At 33.2% G+C, this 19,681-nt stretch overlaps 4 protein-coding genes across 5 annotated transcripts; 1 reads left to right on the top strand and 3 right to left on the bottom strand.

Annotated features, from left to right (window-relative positions):
- Positions 1-1,284: 1,284 nt before the first annotated feature.
- On the bottom strand, positions 1,285-5,050 carry LOC137808523 (isocitrate dehydrogenase [NAD] regulatory subunit 1, mitochondrial-like). Of its 2 annotated transcripts, none has more exons than XM_068609677.1 (4): positions 4,359-5,050; positions 3,369-3,596; positions 2,239-2,317; positions 1,285-1,817 (listed from the first exon to the last, which is right to left on the bottom strand). In XM_068609677.1, the coding sequence occupies exons 1-4, from the start codon at positions 4,866-4,868 to the stop codon at positions 1,543-1,545; spliced, it is 1,092 nt and encodes a 363-aa protein (XP_068465778.1). In that variant the 5' UTR covers positions 4,869-5,050; the 3' UTR covers positions 1,285-1,542. The 2 variants fall into 2 exon arrangements, with proteins under 2 accessions (XP_068465778.1, XP_068465777.1); XM_068609676.1 differs by having other exon boundaries at positions 3,369-3,608.
- Positions 5,051-8,460: 3,410 nt separating this feature from the next.
- Positions 8,461-11,776, top strand: LOC137805706 (serine acetyltransferase 4-like). The gene is made up of 8 exons (XM_068605641.1): positions 8,461-8,720; positions 9,272-9,469; positions 9,588-9,647; positions 10,296-10,391; positions 10,489-10,513; positions 10,820-10,914; positions 11,431-11,597; positions 11,692-11,776. The coding sequence occupies exons 1-8, from the start codon at positions 8,529-8,531 to the stop codon at positions 11,774-11,776; spliced, it is 918 nt and encodes a 305-aa protein (XP_068461742.1). The 5' UTR covers positions 8,461-8,528.
- A 910-nt stretch (positions 11,777-12,686) lies between these two features.
- Positions 12,687-14,327, bottom strand: LOC137808516 (phosphoserine aminotransferase 2, chloroplastic-like). The gene has a single exon (XM_068609659.1). It carries the CDS (start codon positions 14,200-14,202, stop codon positions 12,913-12,915), a length of 1,290 nt encoding a protein of 429 aa, XP_068465760.1. The 5' UTR covers positions 14,203-14,327; the 3' UTR covers positions 12,687-12,912.
- Positions 14,328-15,658: 1,331 nt separating this feature from the next.
- On the bottom strand, positions 15,659-19,634 carry LOC137808517 (disease resistance protein RUN1-like). Its single transcript, XM_068609660.1, has 3 exons — positions 19,039-19,634; positions 17,408-18,500; positions 15,659-17,311 (listed from the first exon to the last, which is right to left on the bottom strand). Exons 1-3 carry the CDS (start codon positions 19,521-19,523, stop codon positions 16,460-16,462), a joined length of 2,430 nt encoding a protein of 809 aa, XP_068465761.1. The 5' UTR covers positions 19,524-19,634; the 3' UTR covers positions 15,659-16,459.
- Positions 19,635-19,681: the final 47 nt, after the last annotated feature.

Below are 19,681 nucleotides of genomic sequence, written 5' to 3' on the forward strand. Positions count from 1 at the left end.
ATATATTGTTTGGTAAAAAATTCTAAGGAAATTGAAATTTTAGAAATTTATAAGTAATTTGATTATTTGAAATTAGATAATTGCAAACTCTACTTAAAAATAAGAATTTTAATTTTTATATACTCTTTTTTCTTAAATAAACGTTTTTTAATTTTATATTTTTTTTGGTTCGACTTTAATTAAGAATATCGACTTAATTTTTATCAAGATGTTACTGGAAGAATTCAATGGGTTTCAAATTCATGACCCTCACATTCTTTTCCAATATTTAATGTTATCTGTTTCTATCAACATTCTTTTTAGAGGTTATATAAGAACCATTCAAATGTTTAATCAACTTAGTATTTCCATAAAATATTAGCCTTATATGATTTGTAATAATGCTTGTAAATTGTATCATTATCTACTACATTATTCCAATGAATCCTAACTTTCAAAGAAGCCTTTCTATGTTTTCTCTAAAGTTGTTGACATGATTTAAATGATTCTAGATGTAGGAACTCTAGATATTGAGTAATACTTTTAGAGAACGTTAGTGATGGCATAGGACTAGACACATTCATATTTCCCATGTTAGTGGTAGATGTAGATCCAATAAAACTAATCTTTTCCATTTGTGAACGATCGAACAATTGAAATTTCCAAAACATTTCACTAATAACTAGCACTCGATTTCATATAAGAATAATCAATAATAAAAAAAAATAACTACAAATGAACATTATCACACCACATACTCACCATTTCCACCCAATCAAGTGCAAAAAATATAATAGAACTATGTAATGCTTGTTGGTGTGATTTATGCCCTTGAGGAAGAGCTTGTATTCTATAACCAAGACAATGATAAAGAGATGGGAGATGACGAAGAAGGTAGATAATGTTTTCAAATAAAAGAATGAAAAACATTTCACATGAAACAAAGGTAGAAGATGAGATTGTTGTTGGAGAAAGGTGACAAAAGTGAACAATGGAGGCAAATGAAAAAGACAAATGGCAGAGACGAATAGTGGAGGCAAACAACAGAGACAAAAGACGGAGACAAAAAACAAAGGAAAATGGTGGATGAGAACAACAAAGGATAAAATGTAGGGTTGATAACAAAAGAAACTTAGATCAAAATATTTAATTTATTAGATAAACAATTAAAAATAATTAGTGCTCAAAATATAAATGGGTCATTGGAAATCATAGACTTGTTTAAACTTTTCAAATAGTTCAGCAGTAAGATTGAGAGAACCATCCATACATAACTAGACAGAAAATAAAGCAAAGACAACAATCTTGAGGAACAATTTACGTTCTTCCTAATCAGAACTATAAAATAATTGCTAGGTCGTAAAATCCTGGGTTTTAAAATAGGAGGGAAACAATTATCACACTCTACAAATTGTTCAGGTAAAAAAAGAATTACATGGTTTTCTGTAGGGCATAAATTTTATTGAGGACAAAAAAATGCTATTTCCCACTTGATGGGAGCAAAACAATGCTGGTAAAATTAGTTAGAAAAGAATATACCAGGCCGCTTTGATTTGGGAAATCTCAATCTAAAGCATTTATAACTGCATCCACAACCTCTTGGGTGGTGCTTGACCCTCCAAGATCCTTTGTTCGGTATTTGCCGTCCAGAATGACATGTTCCACAGCAGTTTCCAAACGGTCAGCAAAGGCAGGAAACTGAAGATGCCTAAGCATCATAGCTGACGAGAGAAGAAGAGCCACTGGATTGGCAACCTTTTGCTCTAATACTTGTTCATTACCAACATTTCCTGCTGAAGCACCTTGCTCAAACACAGCGTGCTCGGCTCCAACATTACCTGCAAAACTCATATTTGAGGACAGAGAATGATTTTTCCAAGTAACTATTCCTTCACTACAAAATTCAAAAGAGCAATCATCTCAATCTTACCGTACCATCATAGACACTAAAATCACCATTTCATTGGTATCACCATTACCAAGTGTACTTCCCAGTATACAAGTCCTATATGACCAAAGAATCTAATGCCCTAAGATGCACATTTATTTGCAAAGTTTTACAATGAATAAAATCGCTCCCCAGATGCAGAATAATGATATCTTGTTACATTCACAAATCAATTCAACCTAGTCTTTTCAAGTTTGAGCATTATTCAAACAACTGATAATAACAGGTAGCAACAAGTAAGGAGGTATTTTAAAAGGAGAAAATCAGGTGAGATCACTGAAGTTAAATGCAGTAGTAAGCAACAACCATACCTCCTGGCATAACTCCAGTACCTCCAGCAATGCCTGCTGCAGTATTTGCAATTAGATTTCCATAAAGATTTGGGGTCACCTAGCAAGAGGAAATAGAACAAGTGAACTTCAAAAACACTTTTAACAAATATCATAAACAAATTAAGATCAGTGTTTTGCAAGACAGAACCATCAAAACCTAAGGTTATTGAGCAAACGTTAGCAATGATCCTCGCTTACACCAACAGATAAGGAAGGAAAATTTTATCTATCCCTTCAAATCAAACAACAGAACAAACACATCTACCCAGATATATGTTTGGATGGAGGTGTCCAAGGAGAACAGGATTGAAGGATGGACACTTGCACCCCTCACCGCACAATTTATATATTGATTCCACTGTCAAGTTATATATGAATAAGTGTATAAATCTATATACTATATGATAATACTATTTATATTTATTATTTTCAAAATCGTTTCCCTTACTCTTAGGTCCGCCCCTGTCCTGCCCCCTTTCCTACAAAAATCATCCATCACATCACAGATTGTTAAACCATTTCTTATCCCAAATCCTTGCTCTATGATAGCCACATTGTTAAACCATTTCTTCTGACATAAACATGTTAACTAAGATGCTATCAATATTTCCAAGATAATGCGGTAAAGCAATAATCTTTCTCTCCTTTTTTTCCACTGCCAACAATCTTAAAAGAACACAACAGTAAAAATTGGAATCCCTGTTTTATTCCTTAATTATTTAACCTTAAAATATTCTTTTACTTGACCAACAGGGAAAAGCCTATAGCAAAAATGAAACATGATTTATCCTCAACTAAACTTTTGCTACAAATTTTCACCCTCTTTTGTGCAACTACTCATTTCTCAGCTAATTTCTCTTGTAGATGCTATTAATTTATGCATACACAAACAAGGAAAACCCAACCAATTTACTAAATAATATCTGAAAAGCCCAATGAGCTCAAAAACAAATAATTGGTTTGCAACAATAATCTGATGACACTGAAGTTTAAACAACCTTGCAAAACAAAATTGTATACATCTCTGCTTTTACTCCATAAATACATTAGACAAAATTTCAGAAGTGTATTAATAGCTGCAAAGCAAGATTGATTATAAATAAACATACCATAACATCAAACTGCTCAGGCTTTGAAACAAGCTGCATGCAGCAGTTATCCACAATAATTTCGTTATACTTGATTCCGGGGTATTTTGTGGCAACCTCTCGACAAGATTCCAAAAATAAACCATCCGCAAGCTTCATAATATTTGCTTTGTGCACAGCAGTCACGGTCTTTCTGTTGTTCAGGTAAGCATACTCGAATGCATATTTTGCAATACGCTCTGAACAGAACTTCGTAATTACCTAGCAAAATATTAGGATTGGATGAACCACAAACAAACCCATCATGCATCACGACAGGACTTCAAGATTTGGTAAACTATTTCCAGAAAACAATATATATAACAGAGTCATACACACCAACTTTTAAAGAATTCTAGTTTTTACATCAAAATAATATCTCAAGAAACGGTAATAATAACAACTATTTCTCAAAAACAATAACAATCACCCTAAAGCCAATCACTTAAATTTATCAATGACATTTACCCCCAAAAAAAAGTTAAAAATAAAAAATTTCCACATGATAAACATCTACTTAACTAATCATATCACAAGATATAATCAAGTACAGAGAATATGTCTGAACTTTGGCATAAAAGTAAAAGGGGATAATTTCTATTCTAGAAAATTCTCTATATTTTTAGAAGAGAAATTCTGAAAAGCACTTCTAGCTTGTACCCAAGTAGAATCTCAGCACTGGTTAAAAAAGTTTCTGCAAAAAAAAAACTTATAAAAGATAAGAAAAAATTATTGTTTAGTTTATGAAAAAAGCTCATGTCCCACCTCTCAAATTTCTCCCAGCCCTCGTTTTTTACTCTTCAGTAACAAACCTTTAATTTAATTAAAAAATATCACACCCATCTCTGTTCAAAGACATTTGAAAGAGTTTTCTATGCAATAAAACAACAGGATTGTGGTGTCGTGTCGTGTCGGGTAATTTATCCCAAAGAAATTACTGCATAACGCATGTGAAAGTGAGAGGAGGCGAACCTTAAGGCTTTCGACGACGCCGGGAACGACCTCGTGTTCGAGTCCGGAGTACTCGCCCTCGGTGTTCTCCCTGATGACGACGATGTCGACGTTATCGTGGCGCGTGGCCAAGCCGGGGAGGTTGAAGCAGTTGACGAGGGAGGCGTATAGATCGAGCTCCTTCCGGAGCTGCACGTTGAGGGAACTGACGCCGCCGCCCATGGGGGTGACGAGGCCACCCTTGAGACACACCTTGTTCTTCCGAATCGACTCCAGCACGTCCTGCGGAATCACCTTCATGTTCCCGTGGACATCGAACTTCTCAAAGTACACCGGCGCGTGCATCGCCTCCATCACCTGCTCAACCGCGCCCGTCACCATCGGCCCAATCCCGTCGCCCGGGATGAGCGTCACCGGCCGCGGCGTCCCGTCGCCCGGACGGTGCATGTAGGTGACGGATCGGGCGGTGATCCGATTGGGCGAGGAGCGCGTGATGAGGTCCTTGAGGAGCGGTAGGGATCTTCTCGCCATTGCGTTGCGTTGCGTTTTGAAAAGGGCAAAAAAAATTGGATTTGGTGTGAAAAAAGCGTAAATGGAGAGAATATGAATATCTGGAAGAATGGAGAAAAGTCCACCGGACACACACAACACGGGATGATGGAAGGACCGAAATTCTATTGGCTACTCAGAATTTGACTTTATATGTTTTTTCTTTTTTTATATTTCACTTTGCCTCTTTTATTTCTCACCATTTTTTATTTCCATTTAAAATATTCACTAAACAAATATTAAAGCACGTTTTTATTTGGTTTTAAAAACTAATTTAATTTAATCTTAATACTATTATATATTATTTAAATCAATTAATAACTAATGTGTCACCATCTTAATAATGTTGTTTTTGCTGTAGTAACAACAAAAATAGTAAAAAAAAATTCACTAATCATTTGTCATTTAGCAACTCTCTATACTATTTAGAAAGTCATGTGTCAAATCTGATATCTAAATACATTGAAACATTTTGGGGTTGGGCCAACGAACGTTTTAAAAATATTAAGAAAATAAATAAATAAAGAGGAAAAAAATAATGAAAAGTGAAATAAAGTAAGTTATATTAACTAAATTAATATTAATTTTAGATATAATAAATTAATATTAATTTTAGATATAATAAATTAATATGTAAATTATAATACTTTAGTCCACTTTAAAAAAAATTAAAATAAATTACATTAAATATTTTTAATTTAAATCTGTTAATCAGATTAATATTTAATTTAGATGTAATAAATGTATATGTAAATTATAATATATATTTTAAAAAATGATATCACTTATTTTTAAAATATAAGTGATGATTTATAAAATATGTCGATTCAATTTAAGGCTATTTAAGTTACGAGTTGGGTAAAAAATATCTAGTCCAATGGAAGTTGTAATTTTTTGTGGTTTTGCTTTTTTGACCCTCGTAATATCTAATTGTACCCCATAAGTTTTACCCGGTTTTTCTCATGGAGGTTCAGAATAGAAGTATTCCGACAAGCTTTGGTGGTAGTGATTTGAAGTTGGCTAGCGTCAGGTACGTGGAAAATAGTAGTTTTCTTTTAATGGTTGTGAAGTGTCTTCTAAACCCCAATTATGGAAAAGAAGTTTCTAGAAAATGCATTCCGAAAGTTAGTTTATAAAAGTTTAATATCAATATAAATATATAAATAACTAAAAATCAATTAAATCCTTTAAGTTATTTTATTTAATATTGTTTCAAATTTTTAAAAATAATTTAATTTAGTTTTTTTTAACGTTATTAAAGAGTAAAACATGGTATTTATTGATATTTTGTGAGGTGGAAAAGACAATTTTTAACATTGGAGGGAAACGGATTTGGAATTTTGTGTATACAATGTTTACGAGATTTTGAGAGTGATTTTTTACACTCTAGTAATGTTAACAATGACGATCAGGCTTGTGATTTTGTTGTTGTTGTTTTCTATTTATTTTCTAACGTGGGTTGCACTTGCTAAATCTTCGATTGTGGTTGTCAATGTTTGATTTATGGATTTATGGTGTGGTTTTCTCTTTTAATGAACACCATCAAAGATTCATTGTAAACACCATAAAGTATTAGTACCATAACTAATTTGGTCTTGTATAGGAAGTATGTTATAAGCTTAAAAAAAACTCTTTTCATAAATGACAAATGTTATAACAATTGAACAAGGTATATTGTTTTCTTAATGAAGAATATTCTTCGTGAAATGAAAGAATTGAAATTTGCTTCATGTGATAATTAAGTAGACAAAACTTTCAGTAAAATCATGATTAACGTTCTATTAATACACAATATTTCCGATTATATCACATAAATGTTCTGCACAATATCTATGATTATATCACATAAATGCTATGATTATATTACATAATATCACCTAATATTTGAGTTCGAATTTAGGCATGGTAACTTTCTTATAAACACTTTTAGAAAAAGAAAAAAAATTAATTAAAATTTAGGCATGGTAACTTTCTTATAAACACTTATAGAAAAAGAAAAAAATTAATTAAAATTTATATTAAAACAAACTTTTTAAAATATTTATAAGAAAATTATTCAAATAAAATATTTTTTCTTTTCTTATCTCAGATCACCTGATTTTGAACGGAAGTATAATATTATCTTCTTTTTCTATGTTATTTCGTGGTCTTTTTTAGTTTTTTTAACTAAAAAATTAAAATCCAATTTAATCTCCCAAACATGAACAAATTATCAATTTAATATTCAATGATTGATCCTTTAATAATATATAAATGAAAATTATTTTTAATATTAATTTAACATTAAAAGGAGAACGATTTTAAAGTAAAACAAATTTTACTAAAACACCACTTTAGTTAATTTCAAAATTGGAGTTTATTTTTATTTTTTTATTTTTAGTATAGTATAGGAAGAATTCGATTGGTAACTTCAAACCAATGTTTAAAAACTCGTAATTAAAGATCAAATAAAACTTTACTTCTGTCAGTAAAATAATTTTTTAATACATAAATTCTGGTCATTTTAAAAATTGACAATAATATAGCACACATTATATAATCACTCTGAAGGGACAAAGAAGAAAAACAGCCACTCCTAATGTAGAAGAGGCACCAAAGCATCCAATGAAACAAGAGTTGAAGATTTGTGGAAGACTAGTGTATATATATATTCTTCACTTCTTTTTTTTATTCATTATTGGTTTTGTCAAGTAATGGTTGAGTATGAAATTGTAATAACTAAGTTAATGAGAAGAAAATTAATTAATAATAGAGAATTTCATTAATATATATACTTTTATTCAACTTTAATCCTTTCTTATTATTCTTCTTTGAATTTAACTTATTTTGCATTGTCCAAACAAGAAACATAAGGGTAAGATAAATACACACACCAGAACCACTTAAAAATATCTCAAGTATAAAAAAAACTAAAAGTGTCAATTTGAGCAATAATTTATACATAAAGACTAAATTATTATTATATATATCCAATCCAATGTGATTGTACACAGTTGAATAACTTTATTAAATGAATCCTATTAGAATTTGATAAATTTTACTGCATTATAAAAGTTATATAAAAAGTGTTATCAATTGATTTTAAACTCGAATCCCACTTTCTGTATAACCATTCTTACCACTGTTTTTGACTTTTGCACATATACGATTCCACTGATGGTACCTGATAAATAAAATACATATTTTACCACAAAGTTCATGCATATGCATGAAGTATAAATAAACCAACTCCAAATCCTACCTCTTGAATTCAATTCATAAAAAAAAGGTTAAAACTTAGAACTCAAAACTACCATTGAAAATGACACTCTTGGTTACATTTCATTCATTCTAATCCAACCCTTTTCCATAGTTCATTATAATAATTGTTGCATTGAGTCTGTGACAGCAAATACAATTCCATTATATTGTTCATATATTAAGAATCTTGCATCAGATTGTAACTGATTTTTTTTTTTAGATAAAACAATTTTAAAATAATTATGTAGTTGTTAAAGTAATATTTTCCATTCCATCATACAACTATAATAAGAATGCATAGATAACACACTTACCCAGCAGCAGCCACCAGCACTTTGATTTTTCTCTTATCTCATTTTCTCTCAATAACTACACAAGCCCTTGGTTTATCTTCCTGAAACTATGTCTGAACATGAAGCTGAGGAAGGCAAACCTAATAGTATTGGTTCCTTTTCTTTTTGGCCTCCTCATTTGGAGAAGGTTTTCCCCATTTATGCCATGGGAATTCCCAACCCTGTGTTGGATTCTTCACTTAAAAATTTCGATTGTTTTGATCCTATCTGGGATGATGTCAGAAAAGAAGCCAAGTTAGAGGTACCAATAATATTTTTCCTCTTTTTTTATGCCTTATGTTCCCTCACTTTCTTTGGTTGCATTTTCCAAGCCATGCATATTGGATGCTGACTATGTAGCTGATTTTAGGCTAAAGGCACAACAATAAAATAAAAGAGATGAGAACGGTAGATAAATGTGTAATAAGCTAAGTAATGATTGTATACAAGAAAATATTGGTGTGACAACTAATGAGAAAAGGATGACAAAGATTGATTAAGGTGGTTTGAACACAAAGAAGTTCATGGATTGTTTGTTCTGTTTTTCCCCACTAATCATAAACTGTGTTTAAGTATTGTTACGAAGTGAACTTTAAGCCTAACTCAACCCCATAAAACCGGCTCACCGGCTCATAGGGTTGAGGTTTACACCCACTTATATACAATGAAAGACTCTAATCTCTAGTCGATGTAGGATCTCCAACAAGTATACGATGAAATATGAACATAGATGCTTCATTTTGCATATATGATGAGTGTTGGAGAACATTTACATGTTTGATAGCTTCATGATATGCCATTATTTGAGTGCAGGCAGAAAGGGAGCCAATTTTAAGTAGCTTCTTCTATGCCACTATTCTATCTCATGATTGCTTGGAGCAAGCATTAGCCTTTGCTCTTGCCAACCGACTCCAAAAGCCTACTCTTTTGGCCACTCAGCTGATGGATATATTTTCTACTGTGATGAAGCATGATAAAGGTATCCAGCATTCGATTCGCTTGGATATTCAGGTAAGTAATGTTCTTTATGTATATATAGGAGTAGTACATGAAGTTCATCTTCTATACCTTTGGAATTTGCATTGCATAATGATCTAATTTGATTCTTTTTGGAACTATTTTCTGATAGGCATTTAAAGATCGAGATCCTTCTTGTTTGTCATATTGCTCAGCACTTCTATACATGAAGGTAAATCATTCAGTTTCCCCCAGAAAAGTAATATGCACTTGACTTGCTTTATTATGTTTTTTAAATCCTAAGTGTATATATTAGTCATAGTTCTTTCATAGCTTTCGTTTTGCTATCAAATTACGATGATTCTAGCGTAAACTTGTCTAACGCTAGAAAGAAGATGATACGGTAGAAGTGGTCAAATAATTCCAAGTCGTCTTTCAACGAATCCAATAATAATTTTTGTGAATAAAATTCAAAACCTATCTAGCAATGAAAATTTACAATAATAATAGAGCGGGTTGTGATTGTTAAACAGAAAAATATAAATGATAATTTAAATCAATAAATAAAAAATGTAGGTTCCTCCCAAGTTCATTATTTATTCTTCCACCAATGAATATCTCGTAGGTTCTCTGAAATTATTCCTTTCTCATTAGTCATAAAATAAATTTATGCAAAGGAATGTCTCTCTTTTTACTTCCTGTGTACTTTGCTATGATGAGGGTGCTACTGTTTAATGTTTCTGAATCCTCTAATGGTACTAACTTGTTCATTATATATGCTGAAGCATTTGAACGAATAAAATGGTGAAGCATTTTGTTCTATATTTTGTGGCCCTCCACCAACATTTACCTTTCGTTCATAGGATTTGTTCTCTGACAGGGTTACCAATCTTTGCAAGTATACCGAGTAGCCCATGCTTTGTGGGGCCAGGGACGCAAAGTCTTAGCCTTAGTTTTGCAGAGTCGAGTTAGTGAGGTAGTGTTTGCACTTGGTAAAAAAATGGAGAAAACTCCATAAGGGTATTTCATATTCCTGTTGCTGATGATCCAACCCCTTATTTTCTGCACTGCAGGTTTTTGGAGTTGATATACATCCCGGTATGTTAGGTCCACGTTTGCATGCAAATAAGGAATACTTTAGTATAGTAAGAACTATGTGATAATTTTTTACATGCAAAGGACTGTGTTCTTGGGAACTGCTAGGAAAGCAATTGCAGAATATCATGCCTGCCATATTTTTTCTGTATACAAGGCTTACATAATTTAGTACTTGGAATATGGAGGCATATGATAACGAATTTCCTGAATACAATAATTAGTTTCGTCTTTATATGTTCCATCTATTATATTCATTGTTCAAGTGGTTACTTCCAACAGTTTCATTTTTATGGTTTTGTCATACAGCTGCGAAAATTGGGAATGGAATTTTAGTAGATCATGGGACTGGTGTTGTTATTGGTGAAACTGCTATAATTGGAAACAGAGTTTCACTGATGCAAGTAAGTGAGTGATGTTTTATAAATGATGGCTAAAGTAACTACAACATTTTTTTTATTTAATTCATCTTTATATTTAGTTGTTTGGATTTTTTTAGTTGTTAATTATGTGATCATAATTTATCCATCTTATGTTTAAAAATGAGATATTCTCATATGTAATTTATGTATGTTACTCAATAAAACATAAATAATTATATCCAAGATATTATGATATGAAGTTCATATACTCTAATTTATTAAATGAAGAAATCATTAAAATATAAATAGTTGATTGGATTGCACATCCTTCTTATCTTCGAGATCCTCCAACTTGTGCAGGAGATTTATATAGCGATCCGATAATTGATAACTTAACAAGTCCAACAAATTATCATTAAAATACATTTCGATAGTAGTAATAAGTTTAACTCAATCTTATAAAATTAGTTTAGAAGATTAGGTTTATAGTTATCTAAATATTATGAAAAAGTCATTTATCTTTCGTTAATGTTGGATTTCCAACAATGTTTTTTCCAGGGTGTAACTTTGGGTGACACCGGAAGGGAAACAGGTGATCGGCACCCCAAAGTTGCTGAAGGTGTGCTAATTGGAGCTCATGCAACTATACTTGGGAATTTGAAAGTTGGTGAATATGTGATGATAGCTGCTAGTTCCCTTGTGTTACAAGAGATTCCTCCTCACAGGTAACTTTAGATGAACTTTTAACAAAGTTTTGTACTTGCAATGTCCACCAAGTTATGTTTTGCAATAAAGGGAATGTTTCTTCTGTTGTTAAAGCATTGTGGCTGGTGTACCAGCAAAGGTTATTGGAAGAGTACATGCGCATTATCCATCCTTAATCATGCAGCAAGGTAAGCAATAACCATTGAGAATACTGGATTCAAGTACCTCAGATTTTTCACTGTAAATTTCAAGCTTCAACAAGTGCCTGCTACATTCTGGAGAAGAACTCAGTCATGGGAAGTGTTATTCTTAGTATTGTAGTCTCTAAAAAAGTTATTTGTTTCAACCTTTGCGTTGTTGAAGGATACATCACCCTCTTAATAAATTTCAACCAAAAAAAAAATGTAATGCAGATGTTTCATCAGTTGTAAACTAATATCTACCAAGTATTTGTAGTAAATGCAAATAAAAAATAACTGATTGAATGATGGATGAGATGCATTACATGCAAAAAGTTTCTTTTATAAGAAGGAAAATTATATCTTGATAGTGGAACACCAATTCACCAATTCTTCCCATTTTTAAGTGTTTTCTTTCAATAAGATAATTTAATTTTATTAATTTTTTTTATTTGGACAAAAGTATTTCGATTATTTTTAATTATATAATTTTATTTAAAATAATTTTAGAAATTAAAAATATTAACATTGATGATATTTTTTAGTCAATTTTGATTGATTATTTTTTTAGTCAAAGTTCACAAAAGAATTAATGAGTTCTTCTCCAAAACATTAATGATATTTATTTACACAATAAAATCCTTATTTTGTCCAGCTTTTAAACCATTACAAGCTTCTACAAAGGTATTATTATAGACCCGTAAATACTATAGTTAATTAGTAATCCATGCAAATTAGTTTTGTAGGGTCATTTAATTATAAACTATTATCAATATAACTTTTAAGATAATTATTATAAAAATTAATAAAGATAACAATACTATAAGAAAAACGCTATCTTCTTCTCAAGGAGTTTCATACATCCACACTTTGATATGTTTTACTCTCATTGGATTTAATGAGTGCATTCCATGAACTGAACCCATACAATGATAGAAGCTCATAACAGAGGATTTTTATTCATTATTGAGTTCTAACCTAAACTCCCAGGCATCATTCTAGCCAGAACCAAAAAAATTATCCCCTAAACAATGTCAAAGTGCACATGAAAATCCTACCTAGTACCTCAAACTAGAACAAAACACAGCATTAAAAAAAGTGACAAACCAAAACTGCTAGAGATGTTGTTTGGCATAGGAACAAAAAGTATCCTCCTCTAAGCATGCCTGGCTTGGAAGTCCTTCATGAAAGCGACCAACTTCTGAACTCCAGCCAAAGGCATAGCATTGTAAATGGAAGCCCTGATGCCACCAACAGACCTATGTCCTTTGAGCTGAACCATGTTCTCCTTTGCAGCCTCCTTGATGAACTCACCCTCCAGCTCTGACTTCTCCAACGTGAAGGGCACATTCATCAGTGACCTCACAGACTTCTCCACCGGACACTTGTAATATCCCTTGCTCCCATCAATTGCATCATACAAAATCTCAGCTTTCTTCACATTCTTCTTCTCAACCTCCGCCAACCCACCCTGCTCCAGCAGGTCCTGAAACACCAACCCGCACATGTAAATGCCATAGCAAGGAGGAGTGTTGTACAGAGACATGTTCTCAGCATGAATCTTATAGTCAAGCATCACAGGAGTAAAACCCTGCGCACGCCCCACCAGATCATCCCTCACTATCACAATTGTGACACCAGAGGGCCCCACGTTCTTCTGTGCACCAGCATAGATGACACCAAACTGTGACACATCAACAGGCTTGGAACAGAAATTTGAAGACATATCAGCAACAAGAAGACCACTGCGGTTCGTTGGAATCGGGTAGTTCTTGTACTCAACCCCATGAATAGTCTCATTTGCACATATGTGCAAATATTTGGCAGCTGGGTTCTGGTCCAAACTCCCAAAAGATGGGATCTTTGTGTACTTTTCAGATTTCCCAGACCAAATCGCACTGGCCCTGCAGTATTTTTGGGCCTCCTTGAATGCCGTGTCGCCCCACGAGCCGGTCACGATGTAATCCGCGGGGTCGTCAGGGGCGCAGAGGTTCAGCGGCAGGGCAGCGAACTGGGTGCTGGCGCCGCCCTGGAGGAACAACACGGAATATCCCGGCGGGATTTCCAGGAGGGAGCATAGATTCTCCTCGGCAGCTTCCATGATGGACATGAAATCCTTGCTACGGTGGCTCATCTCCATGACGCCCATGCCGGATTCGCGCCAGAGGTAGAGCTCAGACTGGGCGCGGCGAATTACGTTCTCGGGCAGGGTGGCGGGACCGGCGGCGAAGTTGAAGACGCGCTCTTGGGCCTGGGCCTGGGCCTGGACCTGGACCGGGAGGGGGTCCTGGAGCTGCACCGAGGTGGAAGCGCATTTGATGGGCCTGAAAGTGCGCGAAGAGGGGAGGGAAATGGTGGTGGTGGTGGTGTGGATACGGTGGTTGGAGAGAAAGTGGTTATGGTTTGGGTGAAGAAGGTGTGAGTGAGGTGAAGTTGAGATTGACATGGTGATGCAGAGAAAGATGAAAAGAGGAAATGAATGAGAAGTGAAGTGAAGTGAAGTGAAGTGAAGTGAAGAAGTTGTTGTGGAAAGTTGGTTTTTATATTTGAGTTTTGGCAAACAACTAACTGTGGCAGTTTTGTTTCCTTACTAAAAACCAAAACTAAAAATAGTGACAGTGCGAAGTGCAAGGAAACACTTGGTCTCAAACTGCTTCTTCACATTGGTCTTTCTAGTTTCGACTAACGCCTCTCCGAAAAACCATCCAACATGCTAAAACTGCACTAAACTCAAATTTTTTTATTTTTTTTTATTTCTACAACAACTTTTCTTTCATATTCTCAAAAACCAATTTTTAATTTTGCTTGTGCTTCAGTTCTTACATTTTTATGATTAATAAATTATTTTCTATGCAACAATTCAAATAAATATATTAGGTTTAGAATTTAAATAGTTTAAATTAAATAAAAGCATATAAAATTGTGAGTTTCACTAATATTATGACTTTTTAAGATTTGATTAATTTTCAAACACCTCATGAATATTTTTAATTAAATTTTTAGTAAAAAAATTGTTTATAACACTTAAAAAATTTATATTTTTCAATTGAATATTAATCATTTAATTATAGTCATTGTTTACTGACATGGTTATTATCTTTTCATATTATTTTACTTACTTATCTTCCTGTATAAAAAAATACTAAATTTTTGTGAATAATATAAAATGATATTACAATTAATATAAATATAAATTAATAACTAATTTTATTTTCATTTAAAATATATTGAATAACAAGATACTATCACCTGTGACCTACATATTAGTAACTCGATAAAAATAATATTAGACCTACAATATAAAATATAAATTTTAAATTGCAAATTGCAAATTGCAAATTATAATTTTATTGTGCAGTAATGATGTCTATAGATTTTTAAGTAGATAAGTGGTTTATCTCTTAGTTTTTTTTTTCTTTGTTATTGTAACAAAATAATAGTTTTGATATTAAAATATTAGAAATTTTACAATATAATTAAAGCAAAAATATACAAAATAGGTATTCCTATTATATTTTTTTCTTTAATCATTGTTATGTGTTTATTTGGGTTAAAATGAAATTAATTTTACAAGAAAAATAATAATTTAAAATATTAGATCGAAATATTGTTTTTAAAATATTTTTATATTTAACTTAAATGCATTAATACAAGTAACTACTTATGTGTCTGTACACTTTTTAAAATATAGACCTAGTAATATATATATATATATATATATATATATATTGTGAAATTAAGATATAATATCTGAACACATTAAAAACTTATCATAATACTTGAAAGAAATTTCAAATAGTTTGTTATAAAGGTTTCCATGCTAAGCTATTCCTAAAAAAAAAATGTCATAAAAAAATATTGTAAACTCCTAAACTTAAAAGATGTAATCATAAAGCAACTAGTACATAAAAGTAGTGAGTTTACATTACCAAACAACCTTACAACTAAAGGAAGAGATGACTATACTCTGCATAGCACACACAGATTGTTTCCAGTCAACACCATCCTTCTTCCTATAATTTTACCTTAGTTGCATCCTTCTTCCTATAATTTTACCTTAGTTGCTTTGCTACCCTATTTTGGATTACCCTCCATGCAAAGTGTTCAAAAGAGATTGAAGAAATCATACTCCTCTTTTCCTCTAAGGTTATTTTGTGACTTTACATAAGCTGACTTTACTCAATATATTATGAAGTCAACTTCATAAAATCGACTTATAAGGTGAGGTTTGCGGTCACTTATAATAAGAATGAAATGTTCCAATTTCTAGTTGATTTGGAATCTCCAACACACACCTCTCACGTCGAGAGTAACAGCTCGTGTGCGGGACAATATATTATGGATGATCCGATAATAGTCTAATAGCGAGTGGTCTGATAAACCCAACAAACAACCGTTAGAATAGATTCAAAAATAGTTGTGATATCATATGAAGAAGTGGACTTTAAGCCGATTTTAGTTAGGCTTAAAATCCACTTCTTCATAGTATGTGATAGTATAGGAGTCCATATCTTCATCTGTCCAAATCCACATATTCTCCCTTACTCTATTTGATGGTTTCCTTACAATCTCCAGCATGATTGCAGAAGCTTATCCCATTTTTCACTCAAACCAATCACTTCTTCAGTTTATACATCATTCGGCTATATTCTCATTCCATCCCCAAAAACTCACATATTCTCCCTTCCACACACACACCTCCCTCAACCAACCCTGAGAAACCAAGAACATAGTTTACCCAAAATGTAAAAGAACAGGAGTAGAAAGAAAGCCCGTACCCATGATAAGGAAAATGCAAGGGGTGGATAGAACAGGGAAGTAAAATGAGAAAAAAGATACAAAAAGAAAGTGCAAAAGAATTGGAAGGGAAAGGAAAAGAGGAATTGAAACCAGGGTCTCCTAAGAAAGAGATACAATAGAAAGTTAAAACCTGCACAAAAAAGAAACCACACCCGATATTGCCCAACATTTGAGTTTTCCAACTGGCTCACAGATATTCGTTCATAAAACCTTAAGCCGTCAAACAGAATGTGCAACTTGGGTTTTCCACTGTCTTGTCCCGTGCTCTTCTTAGAAAGCTTAAGATAATAAGTAGATCTCAAGCAAAGTAGCTCATCAGACAGAGTCTTCCATTGTTGATCAAGCATATCTGAGCATTCAAGATTCCTGAGGGAACTGAGAGGTTCCTTCCATAACATCAATAGCAACGACATTGGTTCCATTCCACGGCTTCCTAACGGTGATGTTACTGAAGATTTGTTCAGTCGTGAAGGATGTGAGCAACCATCAATATAAAGGTAGTCAACACATTTTATGTGAATCTCACATGCTACTTTCATGAGTTCTTCGCAACATGCAGATAAAAGCAACGGAAATTCATGTTGTCCAAACCATAAATTTCCATCCTGGTTTGGCGGCAGGAAAATATCAGCATATGGGAGATAAAATTTGAGAAATCTCAGCCTAGGCATCTTCTTAAAAGTGCCTAGTTTCAGAGGTAAATCTTTAATTCGAGACAGTAGATCTACTTGCATGGCCTCCACCTTGTCACTTCCCTGAAAAAATCAGCATAACACTAAGCCATAATTTGACACTGATTGAAATTTGAACACAAAAACCCTTGTGAAGTAATATAGTTTATCTTCTCTTACCAGCTTATATCTCAATACATTGTATACTTCCTCTTTATCCCTCAATCGGGTGCGTCTTCCTGGATATATAATACATTCTTGACGAACTATTTCGCAACCCATTTGTCGTATCAGGTCATGCATTTGTATTCTATTGTCACTTGAAACTGTTATAAGAGCCTTTCGTTGAAGAACCTCCACTCCACTAGCTCCATAAAGTCCCCATGCGTCTAGTTGCTTTATAACATAGTCTTTGCTGTCTTCTTCGAAAAAGAATGCAATATCTAGGAAGGCCTTTTTCTCTACTACATGCAGTCCATCATAGCTGAATCTTAACACACTTTGAATTTTCTCATTGGGATACTTCTTGAATTTGCTTAATGAACACTTCCATGTGTTTATAGAACTTCTGGAATGGAAATGTGCACCTAAAACTTTCAAGGCTAATGGGTTTCCCTGGGCGATTTCAAGCACCTCTTCAGTTAGTTTTTCATATCCTGTTTTGGGTTGGCTTTCATTGAAGGCATTCAAACAGAAGAGCTTGAGAGAATCTCTAGGGTCCATTTCCTTGACCTCATGAATTTGATGAATTCCTCCACTTGTAAGCACGTCCTGATCTCTACTTGTTACTATCACTCTACTCCCTGCACCAAAGCAAATTGGTTTTGTGACCAGATCCTTTAATTCTTCAGAAGTATTGACATCATCAAGCACAACCATAACTTTTTTCCGACCCATTCTTCTTAGAGCAGAATTGAAGAATCTTGCTTTGCTTGTGCGGAGACCTTCTCCCTCAAATAGTTCATATATAAACCTCTCTCGTAAATTGCTGGATCCATGCTGTTGCAATTCTTCTCTTACATTGAAGAAGCAACAGCCATCATACTGAAGAGAACATTTATCAAATATAGCACGAGCAATGGTTGTCTTACCTATGCCACCCATGCCCCAGATTCCAACAAAAACAACTTCATTCGATTCCATTCGCAATGAGGACTGAATCTGTGTAATGTTTTGATCAAATCCAACAAGACCATTTGATTCACTTGGGTAGAGCTTGCTCAATTTTGCTGAGATGTATTCCACAATTTCATAGACAAGATCAGATTCATTCCTAGCATAAAGAAGAAAGTAAGGAATTATATAAAGAAAATGTGTAAAACTTGACAGAGAAAATAAACACTAGCACGAATTGCATCTAGTTCCATAGACCATCGACTTATTGATATCTCAGTGACCCTTCTCTGGCTCTTAGAATCTAGTCTGAAATTGTTTCAGTGTTTGAAAGAAAGTAATATAGAAAAAGAAGCTAAAATTTGTCAAAATTCAAGCAAACCAGCTAGAAATGCATATAATAAATGCAAATCGTTGTGGAAATAGCTCAAACAAATTAACTTGGAACATCAACCAACACAAACAAAGAGAACAATAATAGAGAAACCCACATAGTGAGCCTTAACAAGATTCTTAGTGAATCAATCTTCTGACACATAATCTTTGTCTCTCAATCCGCCAACTAAATTGTTATGAAATACCTTTTGCACAATTTTGTTATAAAAAAAAGCTATGGTATACAAGTAAATGGTGAAAAATATGCATTAAAAGTGTATGTAAAATATAAAACGAAAAAGAAAGAAAGAAAACTAAGTTACCTATAATTGGTTGGATAATGAAATCCGGATAAACTACCAGCTTTTTTCAAAGCTGATCTCCAACTTTGTACCTTGAGCATGTTTCCCTTGAACTTTTCTTCATGTTTAGCTAAAGCATCTCCATAATCTCCATTTTGGTGTCGCACGTCTGATGGATCTACATTAAAGAAAACAGGTAGAACAATCTGTTTACTTGTTTCCATGCATTCAACCATTTTGGCAAGCTCCTTCAAACACCACTGTGATGAAGCATAGTCTTTGGAGAATACGACCAATAAAACTTGTGACCCTTCAATGGCTCTGAGAAGTTTGGATGATATTTCACCTCCTTTATCAAGTCTCTCATCCACATAGGCATCAATGTTCTTGCGATCTAATTCTCTTTTCAAATGGCTAAGAAGACCTCTTCTGACGTCTGTGCCTCTAAAGCTGATGAACACATCATGCTTTATTTCACTAACATCACAAGAAGTTGAGGATGCCATTTTTGCATAAATTACTCAACACAAATAACTAAGTATACTTGAAAATATTGAAAGCTTTATTTCCAATGCTTCAATGAGGCATGATTGAAGACTTGTGTTCTGGTGATTTATGGTTGTTCATTATGAACTGGACTGAGGAAAAGTAAAGCAATGGGTAC

This window comes from Phaseolus vulgaris, chromosome 3 (assembly GCF_000499845.2).
Source record: "Phaseolus vulgaris cultivar G19833 chromosome 3, P. vulgaris v2.0, whole genome shotgun sequence".
NCBI lineage: Eukaryota > Viridiplantae > Streptophyta > Magnoliopsida > Fabales > Fabaceae > Phaseolus > Phaseolus vulgaris.